General features: G+C 35.8%; 2 protein-coding genes across 2 annotated transcripts; both read left to right on the top strand.

The window, feature by feature from the left end:
• The first annotated feature begins 2,906 nt into the window (after window positions 1-2,906).
• Window positions 2,907-6,048, top strand: LOC140775985 (uncharacterized). The gene is made up of 7 exons (XM_073119507.1): window positions 2,907-3,030; window positions 3,223-3,284; window positions 4,686-4,742; window positions 5,265-5,312; window positions 5,410-5,463; window positions 5,663-5,723; window positions 5,810-6,048. The coding sequence occupies exons 2-6, from the start codon at window positions 3,240-3,242 to the stop codon at window positions 5,714-5,716; spliced, it is 258 nt and encodes an 85-aa protein (XP_072975608.1). The 5' UTR covers window positions 2,907-3,030; window positions 3,223-3,239; the 3' UTR covers window positions 5,717-5,723; window positions 5,810-6,048.
• A 7,106-nt stretch (window positions 6,049-13,154) lies between these two features.
• Window positions 13,155-16,071, top strand: LOC140775984 (uncharacterized). Its single transcript, XM_073119505.1, has 3 exons — window positions 13,155-13,532; window positions 13,802-14,205; window positions 14,719-16,071. Exons 1-3 carry the CDS (start codon window positions 13,470-13,472, stop codon window positions 15,827-15,829), a joined length of 1,578 nt encoding a protein of 525 aa, XP_072975606.1. The 5' UTR covers window positions 13,155-13,469; the 3' UTR covers window positions 15,830-16,071.
• The last annotated feature ends 2,583 nt before the right edge of the window (window positions 16,072-18,654 follow it).

Genomic DNA, 18,654 nt, shown 5'->3' with positions numbered 1-18,654 from the left:
ACTGAACTTAGGTTCAGGAAACATCATTTTTCCCTTGCACAAATTATTTAAAAACTATCTAATATGCATAGTACAAAGTAATCAGATACTTTTTTATGTAAAATAAAATTAGTAATAAATATTTTACATTTTAAACTTCAAGCGTAAAGAATATTAGTCAGGTAGATATGTATTTACTTTAATTATTAATTTATTATAAATATTCTATTAAAATCTAATCTCAGTATATAAAATAATACAACCCAATCCATCGAGGAGGTTGATTATAAAGAACTCAAAGTATCATACTTTCGAAATAAAATAGCTTTAATCTATGTCTAATTACACTACAGTAGTCGACGCCTCCCTTTAGATAAAAAAAGAGAAAAAAATAGCGCACATGTCCGTCATAAATATAATATTTAACTGATCATTCGTGTCAAATATATCACAATCGTGTTTGTTATAATCTTTGGCACGATCATGATCATCAGAAAGCACTAATCGACGAAAAGTCTCACATCTGATAATAAGCTCAAACAAATCTAATAATTAGCCCACACTAAAACCCCTCCTTAATACTTCATTTGAAATTTAGATATGCATGCTATACTTGGATCTTTCACCAACCCATCCAAATTCTACCAACCATTCACCAAACAAAGTTGAAAAAAATAAAGGGGGGAGATGAGATAAAATCATTCAGGCAGCATTGGCCAAAGCCATCATCCACCTTCCAACATCTTCAACAGGAGCAGCTGGAATAGGAGGGAAAGAATCATTCCTTACGCTTGGATCTATGTGAGCTTCCTTGAAGTGGAAGCCAAATTTGTCACAACAGTTGGAGTGTTGACGAAGAATCTTCTGAGCACTTTGTTGAATACTTGGGTATTGGTGGAATAAGTTGCAATTATTTTTCTCCGGAGGTGTGCCAATTAGATAGATTGATAGATAGGTAGCCCTTTTGAATTGATATATATACGTATTAAATTTATCAATTCACAGAGGAAGGAAGGAATCGTATAAATACCATATCACTACAAGTTATGGGTCAAGTATTAGTGGTCTTTTATTATTTATTTAATTTTTTTCTCCTTAATCTAGAACAAGGAGTATATTTTTTCTTCCTTTGACGTGGACTATTAGTAACATAAAGTTTTTAAAAGAAAAACAAAGAAGAAAGTTCTAAGTGTAAACAAAAATAAATTTAAATTATGCACGATAAAGTTGGGTAATGCTCACATAACATCAATCAAGCAACGAGTTCCGAGTATTTTGTATGATAGTGAGCAAGAAAAAAGAAGATAAAAGTATGCTTGCAAGTGGAAGTATAATGCCAATCGTTACTTAAATCGAGTCAAGTTTATATATATAGTTATTTAATTTACTCTTAAAATAAAAAAGAAGCAAGCAATACTGTCCATCAATTTTATAGAGTATTATAGATAGTGGAAGAGAGATAAATTAATATTATGAATAATTATAATTAGGTATTTCTAAATTATTATATTTTTTACACATCTTTTTTTTTTGTGATTATCACATGAGTAGAGCTATATTTTATATTTATCATTATATTTTAGAAGAAAGAAGAGAAGAATTTCAATTAAACAAAATACATTACATTAACGGGGATGCGTCGAACCCTAAACTAATGATAAATATAAAATAGACTTATTTAGGTAATAAGTTTGGAAGGTAGACTACTTGAGCAAATAAATCAACGGGGATGCGTCAAACCCTAAACTAATGGACCAAGTACATTCCCCTTTGGATTGAATCAAGATGAGACCAAACACCAACCAACTTTGCTGAGAGGAGGTATGGCTAAGAATGAAGAGGGTAAAAAAGTATGACACGCAAGGAGAGAGATAGAGAGAGAGGATAAGGAGGAACGAGAGATACGCAAAGGATAAAGAAAGGGATGGGTGGAGGAGGTCAAAGATGGAAGGAATTAGGACATGGGATAGGGAAAGGGATCTACCAAGGAAAAGGAAAGAGAATCCAAGGCAAACAAAAAGAAAAAGGGGATAAAAAAAGAGACGAAAAAAAGGCAAAAAGAAGAATAAACCCCACAGAGACTGAAACAGAGGAGACCTGCTTAGAAGCGTGTCGGCTGCTCTTTCCTTTTTCGCTTTGCACGTCTGTGCCGCAAAGGTGGCCTTCTCTTGCAAACGGAACGGCTCCCTTTTTTTTTCTTCCTTTTTGCAAATGACCACCTATATTTTAGACATATTCCCCACTACCCTCCTTTTACAAGAGAACAGCTGCCTGATAATAAGTGCAGAACATAGAATAAATTTGAATTTTTTTTGCATGTTTTCAAAATAAATGTGTCATTTTTTAATGATTATATAATTATGTTATATATTTAGATCTTATCCCCCTATATAAATAGTTTGAGATGCAAAAATAAATAAATAAGTAGAAACTATATTTTATTACCTGTAGTAGTTAAACCTAAATTTTATTTGTGTTATTTGATTCTATTATTATTACATCCAAACTAAAATCGTTATTTATATCATATTTAACTAATCTAACGGACGCCTCAGAGTGTGATACCAGTCATTTCGGGATTGAATTTATATGTACTTATTAAATATCGATTAAATTTTAAATAATAAATATTCATAAGGTCAATTTAATAATTAGAAATTATACCCATTTCAACGACCTTTATCAACTGCCATGTCACATTCAGGGAAATGTGCATAATATTTTCAATTACATTAGAATTATAGAATACCTTCAAGAGAAAAAGAAATTGTAAGTTAGTTAGAGGTGGATAGTTTGCAAATTCGGTGGTAGTTAGATTGATAAATTTGCAAAACAGAGGTGGGTTTTTTATATATATTTTTGCAATAAGATGAAAAGGTTTGTGGTTATTTGCAAGAAACCGATTCTCGTTTTACGACTTTCACCGCATCGTACTCAACCCTTCTTCCAACCTCGCCTTTTTCTCCTCCGCAGCTCTATATTATGTTCCTTAGCTCTTATGTTTCCTTTCACATCTCTCTTTCTCTCTCTAACTCTGTCCATAGTATCAAGGTGGTTTTCAACTCCCTTACCTACCGATTTATTACAAATCAAAAAACTATATCTATATATTATATATGTATATATCTCTAAATCCTTCGTGTCAACTAATTTGCGTGTTTATACTAGAAAAAAATGGATTTTTTTTCCAGAAATTGCAACTGGGTCTTCTTTGAAACTGACAAAAGTCTATCTTTTGTGTAGAGAGAGGAGGGCTAGAGATGGCAGGCTGCAACGAAGAGTATACAGCTTCACAAGGGGAGGAGGTAGGATAATTTTTATCATTTGCTTTGTATTGGAAAGCAGTGATCCTTTTATAATTTCATTGGTTTCCATGGTATGCCCTGTTATTGGATTTGGGAGAAAGCTGAACGGAAAATTATGTTTTGTCTGCTTCTTTTTTGATGAGGAATTCCAGTTGATTGTAGGATTGGTAATGTAATTTGTTCTTTCTCAATCCGATTCAGAAATATTAGGAGACTTTGGAATCATAGATAATTACATGAAATTTCTGAAATAGCTTGTGATAGAGTTGCCTTCTTGGGGGAATAAGCAAGAAATTGAAATCAGTCACTCTTCCACAAAACGGAATTACTGGGTTCAAAGCTGAATGGAGAGTTATGTTTTGGTTTATTAACACTTCCTATTCTTTTAGTTAGTTCACTCATTTATCTTGCTTCCTTGGTATGTTGTGAGAACAATTTGCCTATTATGAAAGCTTTTTTATTAGGGTTTCTGATTATAGCCTTCATAGAAATGATCAAAGTAAAAAAGCCCATTACCTTTTTGACGTTCATATATTTATGGTATAGTGCTCAAGTAATTGAGCAGGGTGGAATAGAAATTTAAGTAATTGAGATGAGTATTTGTTAAGTTCTCCTCAAAATGGAATGAGAGAAATAAATTTGAGCAGGTGTTGGTGTAAATATTGATGTTTAACATATCGTCAATATATAAATATGCACTCTTCGATGCGGCATTACTATCGTTTGGTAGCAAATTGAATAAAATTTTGTTACCGGGAAAGATTTAGTATCTTTTTGGAGTGAAGTTTCAGAAATGTTGTTGGGTTTAGACAGGGTTAGAAGTACAAGACTATTTTTTCTGCATCGGTTCCATGACTGTGATTCCTCATTATCAGCCAAAGTGAATCTAACAGGATTGGAACAAGAAACAAATATTGATAACTGTTATCCAAATTATGGGAAAAAAAATTTTGTTCGAGGTATTGGGATCAAGTTTCTTTGAAATGAAAATTACTTGATCATGGATCAATCAGTCTTGGTGATAAATCCTCTGTGTCAATGTGGTGAATGGAACCAAAGGGATACAACCAGCTCCTAACTTCATCATACCACGGTTACAATATAATCCTTTGCTAAAGTATTCAACATACCAATATTTTATGTTAATCATTCTTTTTAAACTAATCTAAGCGTTACAAATTTGTTAATTACCCATGAGTACTTGACAAGGTCGACCATTTGGTTTTATGCTCACTGGTTTTGGTAATGGTCAAGCTACAGATTTCAAAAAGAAAGGCCTGTTATTTGCCATATCCATAGAACTAATTTGTGTACATTATAACAATTGTTTTCCAGACAGTATATTTTCTCTGTTAAACATTACTTGCTTTTTTGTGAAGAAATCTCCTTACTTGCTTGCAGGTAAACAGCGAGAAGAAGTACGGAGGAATTGCACCCAAAAAGCCCTTGATTTCGAAAGTAGGTTCAACACCAGCTACCATTATAATTATACTACTAATCGGGAGCATAAGTGTTTGGCCATCCAAATGACTGAGCTTGCATTTCTGTTATTCTTTAAATCTACTTTAATAGCTATTCTGAATATGCCATATGATGTCCCCTTGTCCATGATCATCCAAAGTTCCAAACTACTTGTATCAATCTGATAAGATGACCTATGATTTCATTGAAGTTGGGAATAGGCCATTTGACCAAACCATTATGAGATTCATGATAGAATCGCTAATATATGCTTGGAAAATTTAAGAGCCCTCACTGAGGACTCCTATCAGCAGCTGTTTGTCTGTTGAGCTATCTAAATTAAGTAGTTGTTATGCCGCATTTGAATGAATTGGCTTCGTTTGTTCTTTTGTGGAGAATCAAACTATCTTAAGTTTGAAAGTTGACCCTGCATAAAGATTAATAGTTGTTGAACGAGGCGCTATCTTCTTATTTATTTTGCGTAGCTAATCGCTACTTCTGAATTACTTTTTGGTGCAGGACCACGAGCGTGCTTATTTTGATTCTGCTGACTGGGTCCTTGGCAAGGTAATGGGAATCTCCAAAACATAGAAAGGGATGTAATTAAAAAGATAGAACACAAGTGATATCAAGTCTAACTACTTTCTGATACTTTTTTCTGCAGCAAGCAGCAAGTAACACAAGGACTGCTATTGAATCTCTCAAGCCCAAGTTGAAGGCAAGCAGATCCTATGCTTTCTCATAAATATGAACTTCAATATAACAAAAAATCAATGACTGTATTGTCAAATCTTAATGTATCAATAACATCTCAGTAATCTCATATTGAAGTCACCCAATTTACTTTGCTAACACAGATATTCACTTGTCATCTCCTCTCATCCAATATAACTGTGTTTTAATTGGTGATCATGCAGCGAACACCTCATCACCAGCTTCCCCCTCGAAGACCTACCTGCACATCTAGTTGAGAAAGCTGTGAGCTCCTGTTTCATAGCCCAGATCCTCTTCTTTACTATTCTAGTACATGTTTCATCTCTAACAAAAATGTTAATAACTCGCAGGTTTAGTTGTTGCCGCAATTTAAGGTTGAATAGTCTGATGCTGGGTACAATGATGTCTACTTAGATGTGCAAATGAGAAGCCGAGAGATTGAAGCTAGTTATTATGTATATATATGTCAAATTCTCTGAAATGGACTTCTCTATTATTGCAGCCTTGAATTAATCAGAAATCAGAATGCTTAATCATTATGGACAAATTGGGGGTTGTTAATTACAACTTCTGGCTGTCTTTTCCTTTATATTTTCCTAGCTTAATCTAAAATTGTTATTTGGATTTTTTTTTTACCTGGATAAGTTAGAGTTTTTGCATGTATAAAGAATGTCTTATGTAAGCAATATCATTTAAACAGGGTTTATGTATCTAATTTTTCAAGCTCTATGAGAGCCTCTGTGCAATTCTGTTATAGTAACGAATTTGCTGTAACTCTCTATATGCAATAATTTTGTCTTATTTAACTTATAATTTGTCTTCCAATTTCCTCTTAGTAGAGGTGTGTCATTGATCCTTCTGCATGTTAGAACCCACAGTTTGCAATTCTAGTGGAAATATATCAATCTAGCCACTGCCATGTTTTGCTTGTATGACTCATTATATTGGTTTTGAGCACTAGAAGCCACAGAATTTATGATCTTCTGAGTAGTTATCAGCTGTTCTTATTTCCTTTCTCAGAGGAATTAAGACACTTAGAACTTATAGTCATCAATGATTGCCAAGATGCACCCATTCGTTCATCAGCATTGATATAAAGGGAAATCTCTTATTTTCCTCAAAACCACTACAGTTTCATCCTTATCCACGACTCTGTTTTTCCACCGTTACTCTAGAGGTGAAAAATATATAGCAAAAAAATGACTTAAATGTGCACCTTTAATAATTCAGACTCTTGATGTTAAAGATGATTTTTAAGGACCACAAAGCCAGAAGATTTTATAGTGAATTGAGAGATTCTTTGCTTTAGCCTGGCTCTGCTGAGGGCCCAAATGTTGTTAAAGGTACAATAATTATTATTTTTCCCTCTCATTGAAGGTACACATATTGACAAGGATATTAACCATAGAGTGGGCCAGAAAGTGGCTACTTTGGTCCTTTTTTTTTTAACTTTTAACCTTTGGATAATATCATGATATTATTGGAAGCTAAGTACTGGAATTATATATATTCTTTTAGGTTGCATTTAACTGTAGGATTAAATTAGAGTGGATAAGTCATCTCATATTACAATTTTAATCTACTGTTTGATTTATATAAAACTATATGGAATAACTAAACAAAATCACATTACTATCCTCAATAAAAATAATCAATTAGTATTTTAAACTATTATTGATTATCTCAAAGATATAATTAAATTATATTATATCAGTTATAAAAGTTAATCACAATCAATTCAAACTAATCTGAATTAAAATCAAAAGTAACACAAAATAACAAAATAAGTTATATAAAAATATAATTTTTTAAATATAGCAATACTTTAAATATATATAAAATATAAAATACTAATAATAAAAAATAAAAATAAAATTTGAGTAATTAAGATTGTTAGTATTATTATTTATATATCTAAATTTATGGTTTTTATATAAGAGTAATATAGTAATAATGCTCTCACCCTTCCACTAAGAATTTATCATCCCACTTTTAAAAGATATGGCATCTAGTTCAAACTTCTAATCTCATCTATTTATTTAATACAATGAGATTGACAGGATAACTAATCCAATCCCATCTTTATATTTTTTAAACAAACCCAATAATATCACACAAGGTTATTTGAAGATAAGGCTGGGCTGGGAAAAAATCTGAGGGGGAGATAAATATAAAAGGGCCTTGGGATGGGCTGTGAGTATGAACTCAGTCCAATTAGACAGCAGGGACTTTTTATCATTTTGCACACTTTTATTATGATTTACTGTACTGTTGATTAAATCACAAAAGACACTGATCAAATATTTTCAAAGAACATCCTGAGATCTATTGCATTTGCACCCTCCTCATGTGAACCTTTTAGTAAGCATTACTTCATTGGATGGGTGGTTCAAAGATATAGTCTGAGAATAGAACTCTGAAAGCAGACAAGACAAGACACAGTTTGAATCTATGTATGTAAAGAGCTTCATAGGAGAGAAAGAGAGAGGATGACATTAACAATGCCAGGGAATAGTGATCCAGTTGAACAGTGATTGCCTGCCTTTCCACATCAACCCAAGACCCATCCACTGTTCATGTGTCAGATCCATTGCAGATAGCCCTAACTTTTGCAAGCCTATCCATTCCCACATGCATGGCTTGTGAGTTGTGAGTTGTGGCTCCTCTAGCAAGTTGATGCTGGGAGGTATTAGTTTCAACTTTCAAGGGGAGGGAGGGAGGGAGGAGGAGAAGAGCATCTAAATTGATAAAAAGGGGTGTAAGAGATGCCTTTTTCCTATAGCTAAGGACAGTATAATTATTGGTAGCTTTCTGCCTCTCTGTACCTTCCACTCTCAGAGTTGGGACTCTTGCCGTTAGTGGGAAGGACCCATTAAACCAGTGAGGATAAATGCCCAAACTAAATGGGCCATATTTCTCAATCTCTCTCTCTCTCTCTCTCACTCAAAATAAATAAAATAATAAATGAGAGAGAGAGAAAAATTGTTAAATAATGCCCTACATGTTTTGTGATTATGTAGTTTAACACTTTTATTTGAGCTATTTGTAATCCTGCCTCTCTGCATACCTCTGGTTTTACTTAGCTCTATGAATAAAGTCGCAAATGTACTAACATACCATTGAGAAAAATATTTTGGAAGAAGTTGAAAAATAAAGAGTCGAATAAGAAATAGCTCAAAAACAGAGTGTCAATAGTAAAACTCACTCAATAATGGGTCTTATGCACTACTCAGGTGCCAATCTGCCATGTCTTGCAGTACATCCATATGCCCACATGACATCCCTTTTTTAAGAAATTGAGGATGGTGATGTTCATCGAAGAGGTGTTGTTAGATCTCTTTTTCTTCTTTTTCTTATTATTATTGTTATTGTTGTTGTTGTTGTTGTTGTTGTTGTTGTTGTAGGGAGACAAGGCTTCAATCCAACATTCTAGATCTCCCCTCCAATAATGCCAGCTTAGTGGTGGCTGCTTCAGGACACTTCATCACTTTCCAAGTTGGACTTGGTTGTATTGTTTGATGATGCATTTATAAGCAATAATTTAGCATCTATTTTTCTTCTCATAATTCCTCAAACAATATAAGTAATATCTGAGTCATAATTCAGTAACCCATCTGTTGTAATTTAGCCTAAGAATTAATATTTTTGTGTGTGAGTGTGGATAAAACTAAAACTATGAAAGCACTCCTTTTGTTGAAATGGCAAACACAAAGCAACAAGAAGGACCCTCCTCATAAAAGAAATTAGCTGGACTAACATCAATTATATATGCTACTTTTCTCCACGTTATAAAATTGCCATGAAGCATTGTGGCCTTGTAAAAGATCCCATCGGAAGGTTGCACGAGAAATCGTTGCGACGCCCTCGAGAGATCAACAGGTGCCCTGAAAGTTGTGCGAATAATTGGGATTGGGTTTTGGAAAAAGTTATTCCCCCCCCAAGCTGGCACTGAAATCATAACACGTTAATAAAGGGAGCAGCTCACAGAGGATTTCCATGTGGCAGACCATCCATTAGTTAGAGAGAATAACACACCTGGATAAGGAAAAGCTGGCTCGGATAAAACTTGGAATAGCGAGGGGAATAAGATCGAGGGAGTTTTTTTCTTTCTTTTTTTTTAACCAAAAATACTAAATTCATTAGTTAGTTCTCCTTTGGTTTGAACAAAGATTTGTCTTTGAATATTAACTATGAATAAGTATATCAATTATATTAAAAGTCTTACTTATAAAATATTTATAACTTTATCATATTTTTTACTGTGATAAGATTTTATATATAACTTGTCATACAGCTTATCTTATACAATGTTTGACAAATATATATATAAATATTTAGTCTTAAAATATATTTAAGAGACTCATAATTTATGAATAAATTATTTCTTTACCACGAACCAAATCATTAAGTCTTACAACAATTTTTACTTTGGTTAAACTACAATCATTATCTTTGTTATTATATTTGATGTCAAATTTAAAGATTCTTGTTAGAGGCAAAGTTATAAAAGAATAAGCTTTCAAATGCGTCTAATATATTATTGATTAAATTTTAAATAATAAAAATATTAAACATATGTTTGATTCTATTATATATATTGTCATCTAAAATTTGACCAATCTTACTTTAAATACGGTAGAAAATTTATCTAATTTTTTACAATTTTTTCTTTGATAAAAAATTTTAAATTCAATATCTAGTTTAATCAAATACGATAAAATGATAATGATTGTATCTCAAATAACACAACAAATGTATTAAGTACTTAAATTGCAAATACATGAGATTTTTTATAAAATTAATTCAAACCACAATAGAATAAAACATAATTAACCTAAATAATTTATATTAAATAAAATAGTTAACTCAACTTTTAATACATGTACAAATTATTTTACTTTGGATATAATATTTGATAAGCAAAACTTAATAGTAAAAGATAAAAAAAAACTCTTATCACAATGGAGGCATTGTTTAAAAAAAAAAAACAATGATGGCATTAATGCATCATTAACTCCATTATTCTTACTAGGTTCAACTAGTTCTGACACACCTATCCCACTTTACCTAAACTTTTAATTAATTCAAGGACAGTATAAAAAAGATACAAGTTGTTTCACAAGTTAGCTCTGTTGACATTAAGATCCAGTTTGTAAAGCAAATAAACTTAAAAATAATTTATATCTTATCCTTTTGATCACCTTCATATGATTTGCATTAAATATTTCTTTTCATAATATCACCCTTTTTAGTTTTATTTTGTAAAATTATCCCAATCCTGCTTATATCTATGGATTCTATAAGTAACAATATAAATTTATTTATCTTAACAAACCAATTACAAGATGTGCAGCCCACTGTACTAAAAAAATTAATAGTAATGAAAACAAAAGTCCTTCAAATAAATATTTGGGATGGACAGCAAGAAAATTTATGGTCAAAGATAGGTGATAGGTGAAGAGACTTTCTGAAATGAAATAAAAGTAAAATGGCTGGTCTTAGTTTGTTGTTATTCACTTCTTCATTGATTCTAGTTTCTTTTTTTTTTAATGGAAATTCTTCATTAATTCTGGTTGGACTAAGAATATAAGAGAAGTTTAGGTCTGAAAGCAAAGGTTTGAATCTTGACTTTTTGAAAGGCTGCTTTGGATTCTAATTCAGAATTTGTTTTAGTATCAAGTATGTGACTAAGTTGGACCATAGGATATTAAAATCCAAAACCTAGACCAAGAAACAATTAGTATTTGTTTTTTAGAGATTTCCAATAAGATCAGAGATTTTAATAATTAGAAGAAGAAGAAGAAGAAGAAGTGCATATTAAATCTCAATATACTTAGTAAAAGATGAACAGAAAAAGTTATTTACTAGGCTAATTGTAGATTAATTTTTATAAAGAAATCACTCTCACAAAGATTAGTTTATAAAGTCGCTCTCGTAATTAAAGATTTGTATTACTGTGGGACAGTTCTTCTTTAAAAATATATTATTGTACTAAATTATTGTTTCACAAAACGACTTATTAAATTGGTTTCAATAAATAATTTAAGAAATATAACAGAATAATAATTAATTATAAAAAAAGAGAGTAGTGGGTCAAAACCTCTGAATTGAGTAAAATGGTGGAAAAGCTTGGACTTGGAAAACTAGCAATTCAAACAGCAGGCAATTTTGATTTACTAAGCCAACTACATTTGAATCATTTATGACCATAACAATGAATCCATGACTCCACCATAAAAATTCATCTTTCTTTCTTTTTTCTAACTCCACCATGCCATAAATGACAATGGAATCTCCATGAGCCTACCTTAGTGCTGGATGATTCAATCCACTCTCCCATTTGATTGGGTAGCTACCATTCATGTCTCCCATGCCATGCACATGTGGAAGTTAGGCATCCAAACCTAACTACATTTTATAATATAAACCCTCTTCTTTCTCCTCCTTCTTCTTCTTATTCTTCTTCTTATTATTATTATTCCGCAGTACCTGGTTGGTTAGATGGCAAGGAATAATTAAAAATTGTCATCACAAAATTTATTTTTTGATTGAAGTGAGTTGGAAGTAAATTTGCTACTGATTAATGCGTTAAGAAAAAAGTTATCAGAGATAATTTTTACGATTTTATCATTACCATATCAGTGGCCAATAGATTAATTATGGCTAAACAAGTACTGCATTAAAATAATAAAAATATCCTCGTATGATTTAAACTTAATTTTGTCCTTTTGGCATATGCCGGCCAAGAAATAATTCCATTAGTTTTAAAAAATATTAAAAAATAATAATAATTCCATTAGTTGTGCTTAATCATGTATTGCCAACTGTTTGATTAACCTAATACGAAATCATAGAGGACACGAGGCTTAGTTAAGCAAGCTGACGTAAGCTTAACCCCCCCCCTACTTAACTAACGCCAGATTGTAACGAGGGCTAGCTTTATCCGTTTAGCTCCCCCTTAAGACAACAACTAATTACCTGGATCCCGTACAAGCGGCGGGTCCGCGATCACTGACCTTAAACCACCAGCCGTCTTCCACGTCGCGTCGAAGACGTGAGAGGCACGCCATGGATGTGGGTCCCGCATTGTAGAGATACACGGGATCTGAGGGCCTGCATCAACCCCTCCCCTCTTTTTTTTACTTTTTAAATGGTGGCGATCCGAGGTCTCACTGTTCCCCAGCGAACAGCGAACATTCATCGAGCGAATCGCGTCAGCTATGCTCGGCGGGCCCCGCCTCGTGTATTCATTAACGTGTGACGCATTAAAAGGGGAGGTGTGTGTAAAGTGAGAATAAGTTTTTTTTTTTAATAAAAAAAAAATAATTAATTTTATCAAATAAATAAGTTATTTTTGAAAAAGTTGGTGAAAGTCTGAAAAGATACAGAGGATTCTTGTGCTCCAAGCCGCCCTCTTCCATAAATACTCCCCCTAGCATATTTATCAAATTACCCCAAACTATTAATAATCAGAGAGGGGTTCTATAAGGGTATTAACGTAATATTACACTGTAGAATTTATTGAGGAGCTTTTCGTTGCTTACCCCTCTCGCCATCTTTACTCTCCCTCTCCCTCTCTCTCTTTTCTTTTTGGACCCCGTGATGAGCAACCGGTTACCGGCGGTAAGAGTAACAGCTTTTTACCGTCCTCTCTTCTCTCTCTTAATTATTAAAACAGAGCTCGCTTTAGTTTTATAATTTTCCTCTTGAGGTCGGATGCTAGTGAGGCATCTTTGCCAGCGAGGAACTTGAAGGATCGAAGCTTTCTCTGAAAGGGAAAGGATGTGGAGAGGCAGTCAAAGTTGGCATTTTTCTCCCTTTGTTCCTTCGATTTATACTAATCTCTCTCTGACTCCATTGTGAGTAGTGGGAAAAATCTTGCAGTAGATAGAGAGATAGAGTGATTTGGGTGCCCACTGCCCAGTGTTTGGGTACTTCTTTCTCCTCTTCTTATTAATTAGAGTGGTCTAGTTGTGCTTTTTGGAGTGGAGAAGGTGATGCACAGGAAACATGTCGACCTCGTCTTCTCAGCTGGTCTCGGAGAAGAAGCACTGGTGGATAAGCAACAGAAAGGTGGGCTCTTCCTGGCTCTTGTTCTCTTCTCTCTTGGTATTCTTTAATGGCGTCAGCATTTGAGGTTTTTGTTTGGCTTCTTGGTTGTAATATCCAGTTCCTAAACAGTTTCTACTTTGTCTGGTTAATTTAGCCCCATTGCTTTTGATATTCTTAAAAATGCTGCCTTTTTCCCTCATCAAAGAACAGAGGAAGCAATGATGCCAAAATCAAAACATTTATTCCATCAAGGTTCACATTCTAACTCTCTACTCCTCCTTCCTCTACAGATCATTAACAAGTACATCCGAGAATCCCGAGCTTTGATCTCGACGCAGGAGCCGCCCAATGTCGCCTCCGCATTGGGTTTCCTCGACGCGGCTCTCGCCATCTCGCCGCGCCACGAGGGGGCGCTCGAGCTCAAGGCGAGGTCTCTTCTCTTCCTCCGCCGCTTCCGGGAAGTGGCGGACATGCTCCAGGACTACATCCCAAGTTACAAGGCCGGCGGTGGCCGAGACGATGACTCCTTTACCTCTCTCGGCTCCTCCGACCTCTCCTCGCGCGTCGAGCTCCTATCGAAGGAGAGAGAGGGCAACGATGGGGGCTGCTCCTCTCGTTGCTTCTCTGTTTCGGAGCTAAAGCGCCGAGTCGTCGATGGGTTCTCCAGGAAGTGCGACAGAGAAGGCCACTGGAGGTAACCTCACCTATTCCGCTCTTTTTACATTTTACCCCTCGTGTAGTACTATCGAATGAGTTAGTAGTAGTCGTTTTGTTCATCAATGGAGATAGAAGATGTCTGTTCAACAATAAATCCTCTTAGTTGGGCAAAAAAGTGGTCCCTTTATTGTGGTTTTTGGGATGTAGTTGGGAGTTGGAAGCTTGAGATGAACTTAATATTAGGAGATAACGTGAGTCATTTCATAGGTCAGGAACGAATCCAACACGGCCTCTCCTGGATTTCTTACACAAATGCGGGCGAAAGCCTGGTGAAATACCAAAATACCCTTGTATGGCACTGTGATGTCAGGGCACTTTCGTCATTTCAGTCGGGACTGTATGTCACATCTCATCGATACTTTTGTCCGTCTCCGGGCCAAGCGAAGCATGAGCTGTCGTTATTCTCCTTGAGCTTCCGAGCTGCTTTTTTTAGAAATTTGATCTATTTTTTTGCAGTTAGCCCCCTCTAAATTAGTTTATTATATTTCAGGTACTTGGTATTGGGCAAGGCTTGCTTCCACCTGGGTCTAATGGAGGACGCCATGGTCCTCCTTCAAACCTCCCGCCGCCTCGCCTCCGCTGCCTTCCGCCGCGAGAGTAATCTCCTATCCGACGATGACTTCTCCTCCTCCTCCTCCGCCTCTTCCACGGAGATCTCCAACCCCGCCAATCCACCCAACTCTGCCTCGCAATCCGCATCCGAATCGGAATCCGCATGCCAACTCCTCTCCCACATCAAACTCCTCCTCCGCCGCCGCGCCGCCGCCTCCGCCGCTCTCGACGCCGGGCTCCCCTCCGAGTCCATCCGCCATTTCTCCAAGCTCCTCGACGGCCGCCGCGGCGTCCCTCACCCCTTCGCTGCCTCCGCCCTGGTCGGCCGCTCCGCCGCCTTCCGCGCCGCTAGCCGCTTAGCCGACGCCGTCGCAGACTGCAACCGCGCCCTCGCCCTCGACCCCTCCTCGATCCCGGCGCTCCGCGCCCGCGCCGACCTCCTCGAGTCCATCGGCGCCGTCCCCGACACCCTCCGCGACCTCGACTACCTCAAGCTCCTCTACGACTCCATCCTCCGCGACCGCAAGCTCCCCGGCCCGCCGTGGCGGCCGCATAACTACGTCCTATACCGCGACATCCCCGCCGAGCTCCGCGCCCTAAGCTCGCGAATCCAAGTACTCCGCCGCCGCGTCGCCGCCGGGGAAGTAAGCCACATAGACTACCACGCACTGCTCGGGGTGCGGCGCGGGTGCTCGCGCTCCGAGCTGGATCGCGCGAACGTGTTGCTTTCTCTCCGGCACAAACCCGAGAAGGCTGCGGGGTTCGTAGATAGATTGGATTTCGTCGAAGAGCACCGGGATTTGGACGCGGTAAGGGACCAAGCGAAGATGTCTGCGTCGATACTGTACCGGATGATACAGAAAGGTTATGCCAGCATCATGGCCGGCGTCGTCGAGGAGGAGAAGCAGCGAGCGAAGGAAACGTTAGCCGCCGCGAAGCAGGCAGTGGTGAAGTTGCCAGCGGTGTTCCAAGGGGTGACGTGTAGGGAGATGGCGGTGGTCGGGTTCGGGAAGGGGATTCCGGTGAAGTACGAGGCGTTGAGTTGCTGATTTCCGATGGATGGGAAAGATGGCGGGAAGGAAGGGAAGTTTGATTTCTTTTTCTTTTTTTTTCTTGTGTACAGGGTGGGAGGGAAATTTTGTTCCTATGTTTTTATTTGTTGTCACACTGTAGTGTTAGTCGTAGGCTCTCTTTGGCTCTCTTTGCTCTACGAACTCTGTTGTTGCTACCTTTCTAGCTCTCCGTTCAGCTATATTTGTACAGTTTTAATTTCATGGGTCTCTCAAGTTTTATCATCTTTTTCCGGTGGTCTATATATATATATAAGTATATATGTGCTTAAAATTTTAGTAAGTAATATATAGTCTAAGAATCAATTAAGTCATCAACATCATCTTAGATGAGTCTTAATAAAGATTCACATAACAGTGATGGAAGAATTGGCATATATAGTCTTATCCAGAATTCCAAACAGCACGACCTTGTTCAAAGGCATGCATGCATGTATACCTGGTACGTAATCCAGTGGACCTTATAAGCCGCCAAACAGTTGCTACTATTGCTGCGGTTTTCGTGTTAAGGTATACCGTATATATAGTGTCATTGGCCAGGATAGCTGTAGGACCTTTTTCCTCCTTTTTGTACTTTCTGAAAGGAATCGCATTTTGATTAAGTTAACTAATAATCTTTTAGACAACCAATTAAGAGAATATATAAACACTTATTCGCATGTTCTTATCGAGTGAGTGATTTGTAAATGGCAAGGTAGTAGTACTCTGTGCTCCTTACTCCTTAGGAAGATATAGTGGGAAAAGAGATAGGGATTATTTTTTACTAGTATTTTTTGTATGGTATCATGGAGGAATAGTGGTATTTGGTAATGTGTGTATATATATGTCAACTTGGCTATGGAGTTTTCTTGACATAAATCTGACATGACGTTATGAGGGAGAAAGCCAAAGACTTTGGGAACACATGCACTGCGTGTCATCATCCAAGAAGTTAATATTTATATCATAAAACATATATTTTATATCTTTATAATTAGGTAAAAATTTATAACTATTATATAATATTTTATCTCCCGATTGGGATGTTTGAGGTCTCGAAAGTTATAAATTATGCAACTAATTTTTAACTATTAGTTTATTTTATCTGTTGGCTTTATCAAAGTTCTTTCTCTCTATATGTATATATCGACATGGACAACTGCTTGCAACTAAATCTAAGAATATATAACTTACTATATGATCATTTACTACGACAACTCATATTTAACCTTATGAATATTTTATAAACAATATTTAGCCTTTTGCTTTTATTATTATTAACATCAGAGCAGTAGGAATATTTAAAGTGAGAAATATGCATATGATGGGATTAGTATGAAAATAAGAAAGAGTAGCTTTACAGGTAATTAACAGTGGTTTGGTATCTGACTTATGGTATAATAAAATAAAATCCAAATTAAAAAAAGGCTTCAAAGTATGACTTGTTTAATTAATGACCATAATTATATTCTTAAACCACTGTCACCCAGTCTAAGTGCAGAGAACGAGGGGCATCATGACGCAAACATGTAAAATAGACATCTCATCATGTCTCCATCCTCCTATTTGCTTAGCAAATTGTATTAACTAATGTAAATTAAAATCAATTAATTAACTTAGTGACTAACCCTGGAATTCCCTTTAAATCTTTATTTTTTCACTAAAAATATCATCGCCAATAGATTATAAAATTTTCTTCTTCAATAGTATAATGTGATACCGAGTCATAGTTCAGAGCTGAATATGTGACTAACCCTAAGTGTAATAATAGGCGTAGATATTTTGCATGCCAAAACTACCCTCAGATCAGGAGCATTCCGGGGGATAAGTAATGATATATTGGTCAACTTTGTTAGGGTTAGGGGACAAAACACCACCACTAATAAGGATGAGGCATGGCTTATGATGGGAGTCATGTGAGTAAGTACAGGCATATGGGTACTAACTTATTCCTTAATCAGGGGTTTAAGGTTTTAAATTAAGCATCAAAATCTGAAAGGCTTGGCTTGGAGCAAACCCTTTTCTCACTCTTGGACGCAAGGAATGGATAAGAACTTGGAGGATAGAGAGGATTAAAGAAGTAATTAACTTTGATTCCCTTAAAAGCCATGTGGGGATTAGGCGTAAGAGTGATGCTTGCTCTTGCTTTTTAGGACAATTCTTAACTTTGAAAGGTATTCAAATCCTTTGAGTATTTGCAAAGGAGATCTGAATCTAAAGTTTGAAGTCTAACAATGTATATACCACTGGCTGACTGGCTGCTGCTTAGAATAAAATTAGGTACAAAACTACTAGATAATGTATAATTGATGCTTTTAACAGATAAGCTTTATCTCCTCTAAGCCAAGTCACAATGATCAAGTTTGAGTACTCAAAAGATTTTAATACATAAACTCAACTCTTTAGTAAAAGAAGAAAGAAACCTTTATGGTGTTTTATATTGGTCTTCATTTATTTATTTTTCCCACAAACTATGTCCATAAGTACATAGTTTGAGGATTGCTCTTGAGTTGCATATAGAATTTAAAATTTAAGGGAAACTTTGGATAGTAACTCGAAATAGGCTTGAAATTAGACTCAAGCTCTAAATTTGGGCCCAGAAAGAAAGCCCAAGATGTCTTTAGGTTTGGGCTCCAGGATTGGATGAGGAGAAATGAGAGAGAGAGATTAAAATAATAGTTGTTTAAAATGATGGGTTTTTAAGTATAAAATAGTAATTAGCAAACGTAAAAATATTAAATAATTAGGAGACTGATACTAGAATAAATACTCTTATTCCTCAAGTGCACATATGCTTATTTTTATTTTTTATTCTAATTTTCATA

The sequence above is a fragment of the Typha angustifolia genome, chromosome 14 (genome assembly GCF_048772165.1).
Source record: "Typha angustifolia cultivar Huaian chromosome 14, ASM4877216v1, whole genome shotgun sequence".
In the NCBI taxonomy this organism is placed as follows: Eukaryota; Viridiplantae; Streptophyta; class Magnoliopsida; order Poales; family Typhaceae; genus Typha; species Typha angustifolia.
Note: the sequence above shows the minus strand (reverse complement) of the source record. Positions and strands in the feature narration are given on the sequence as shown.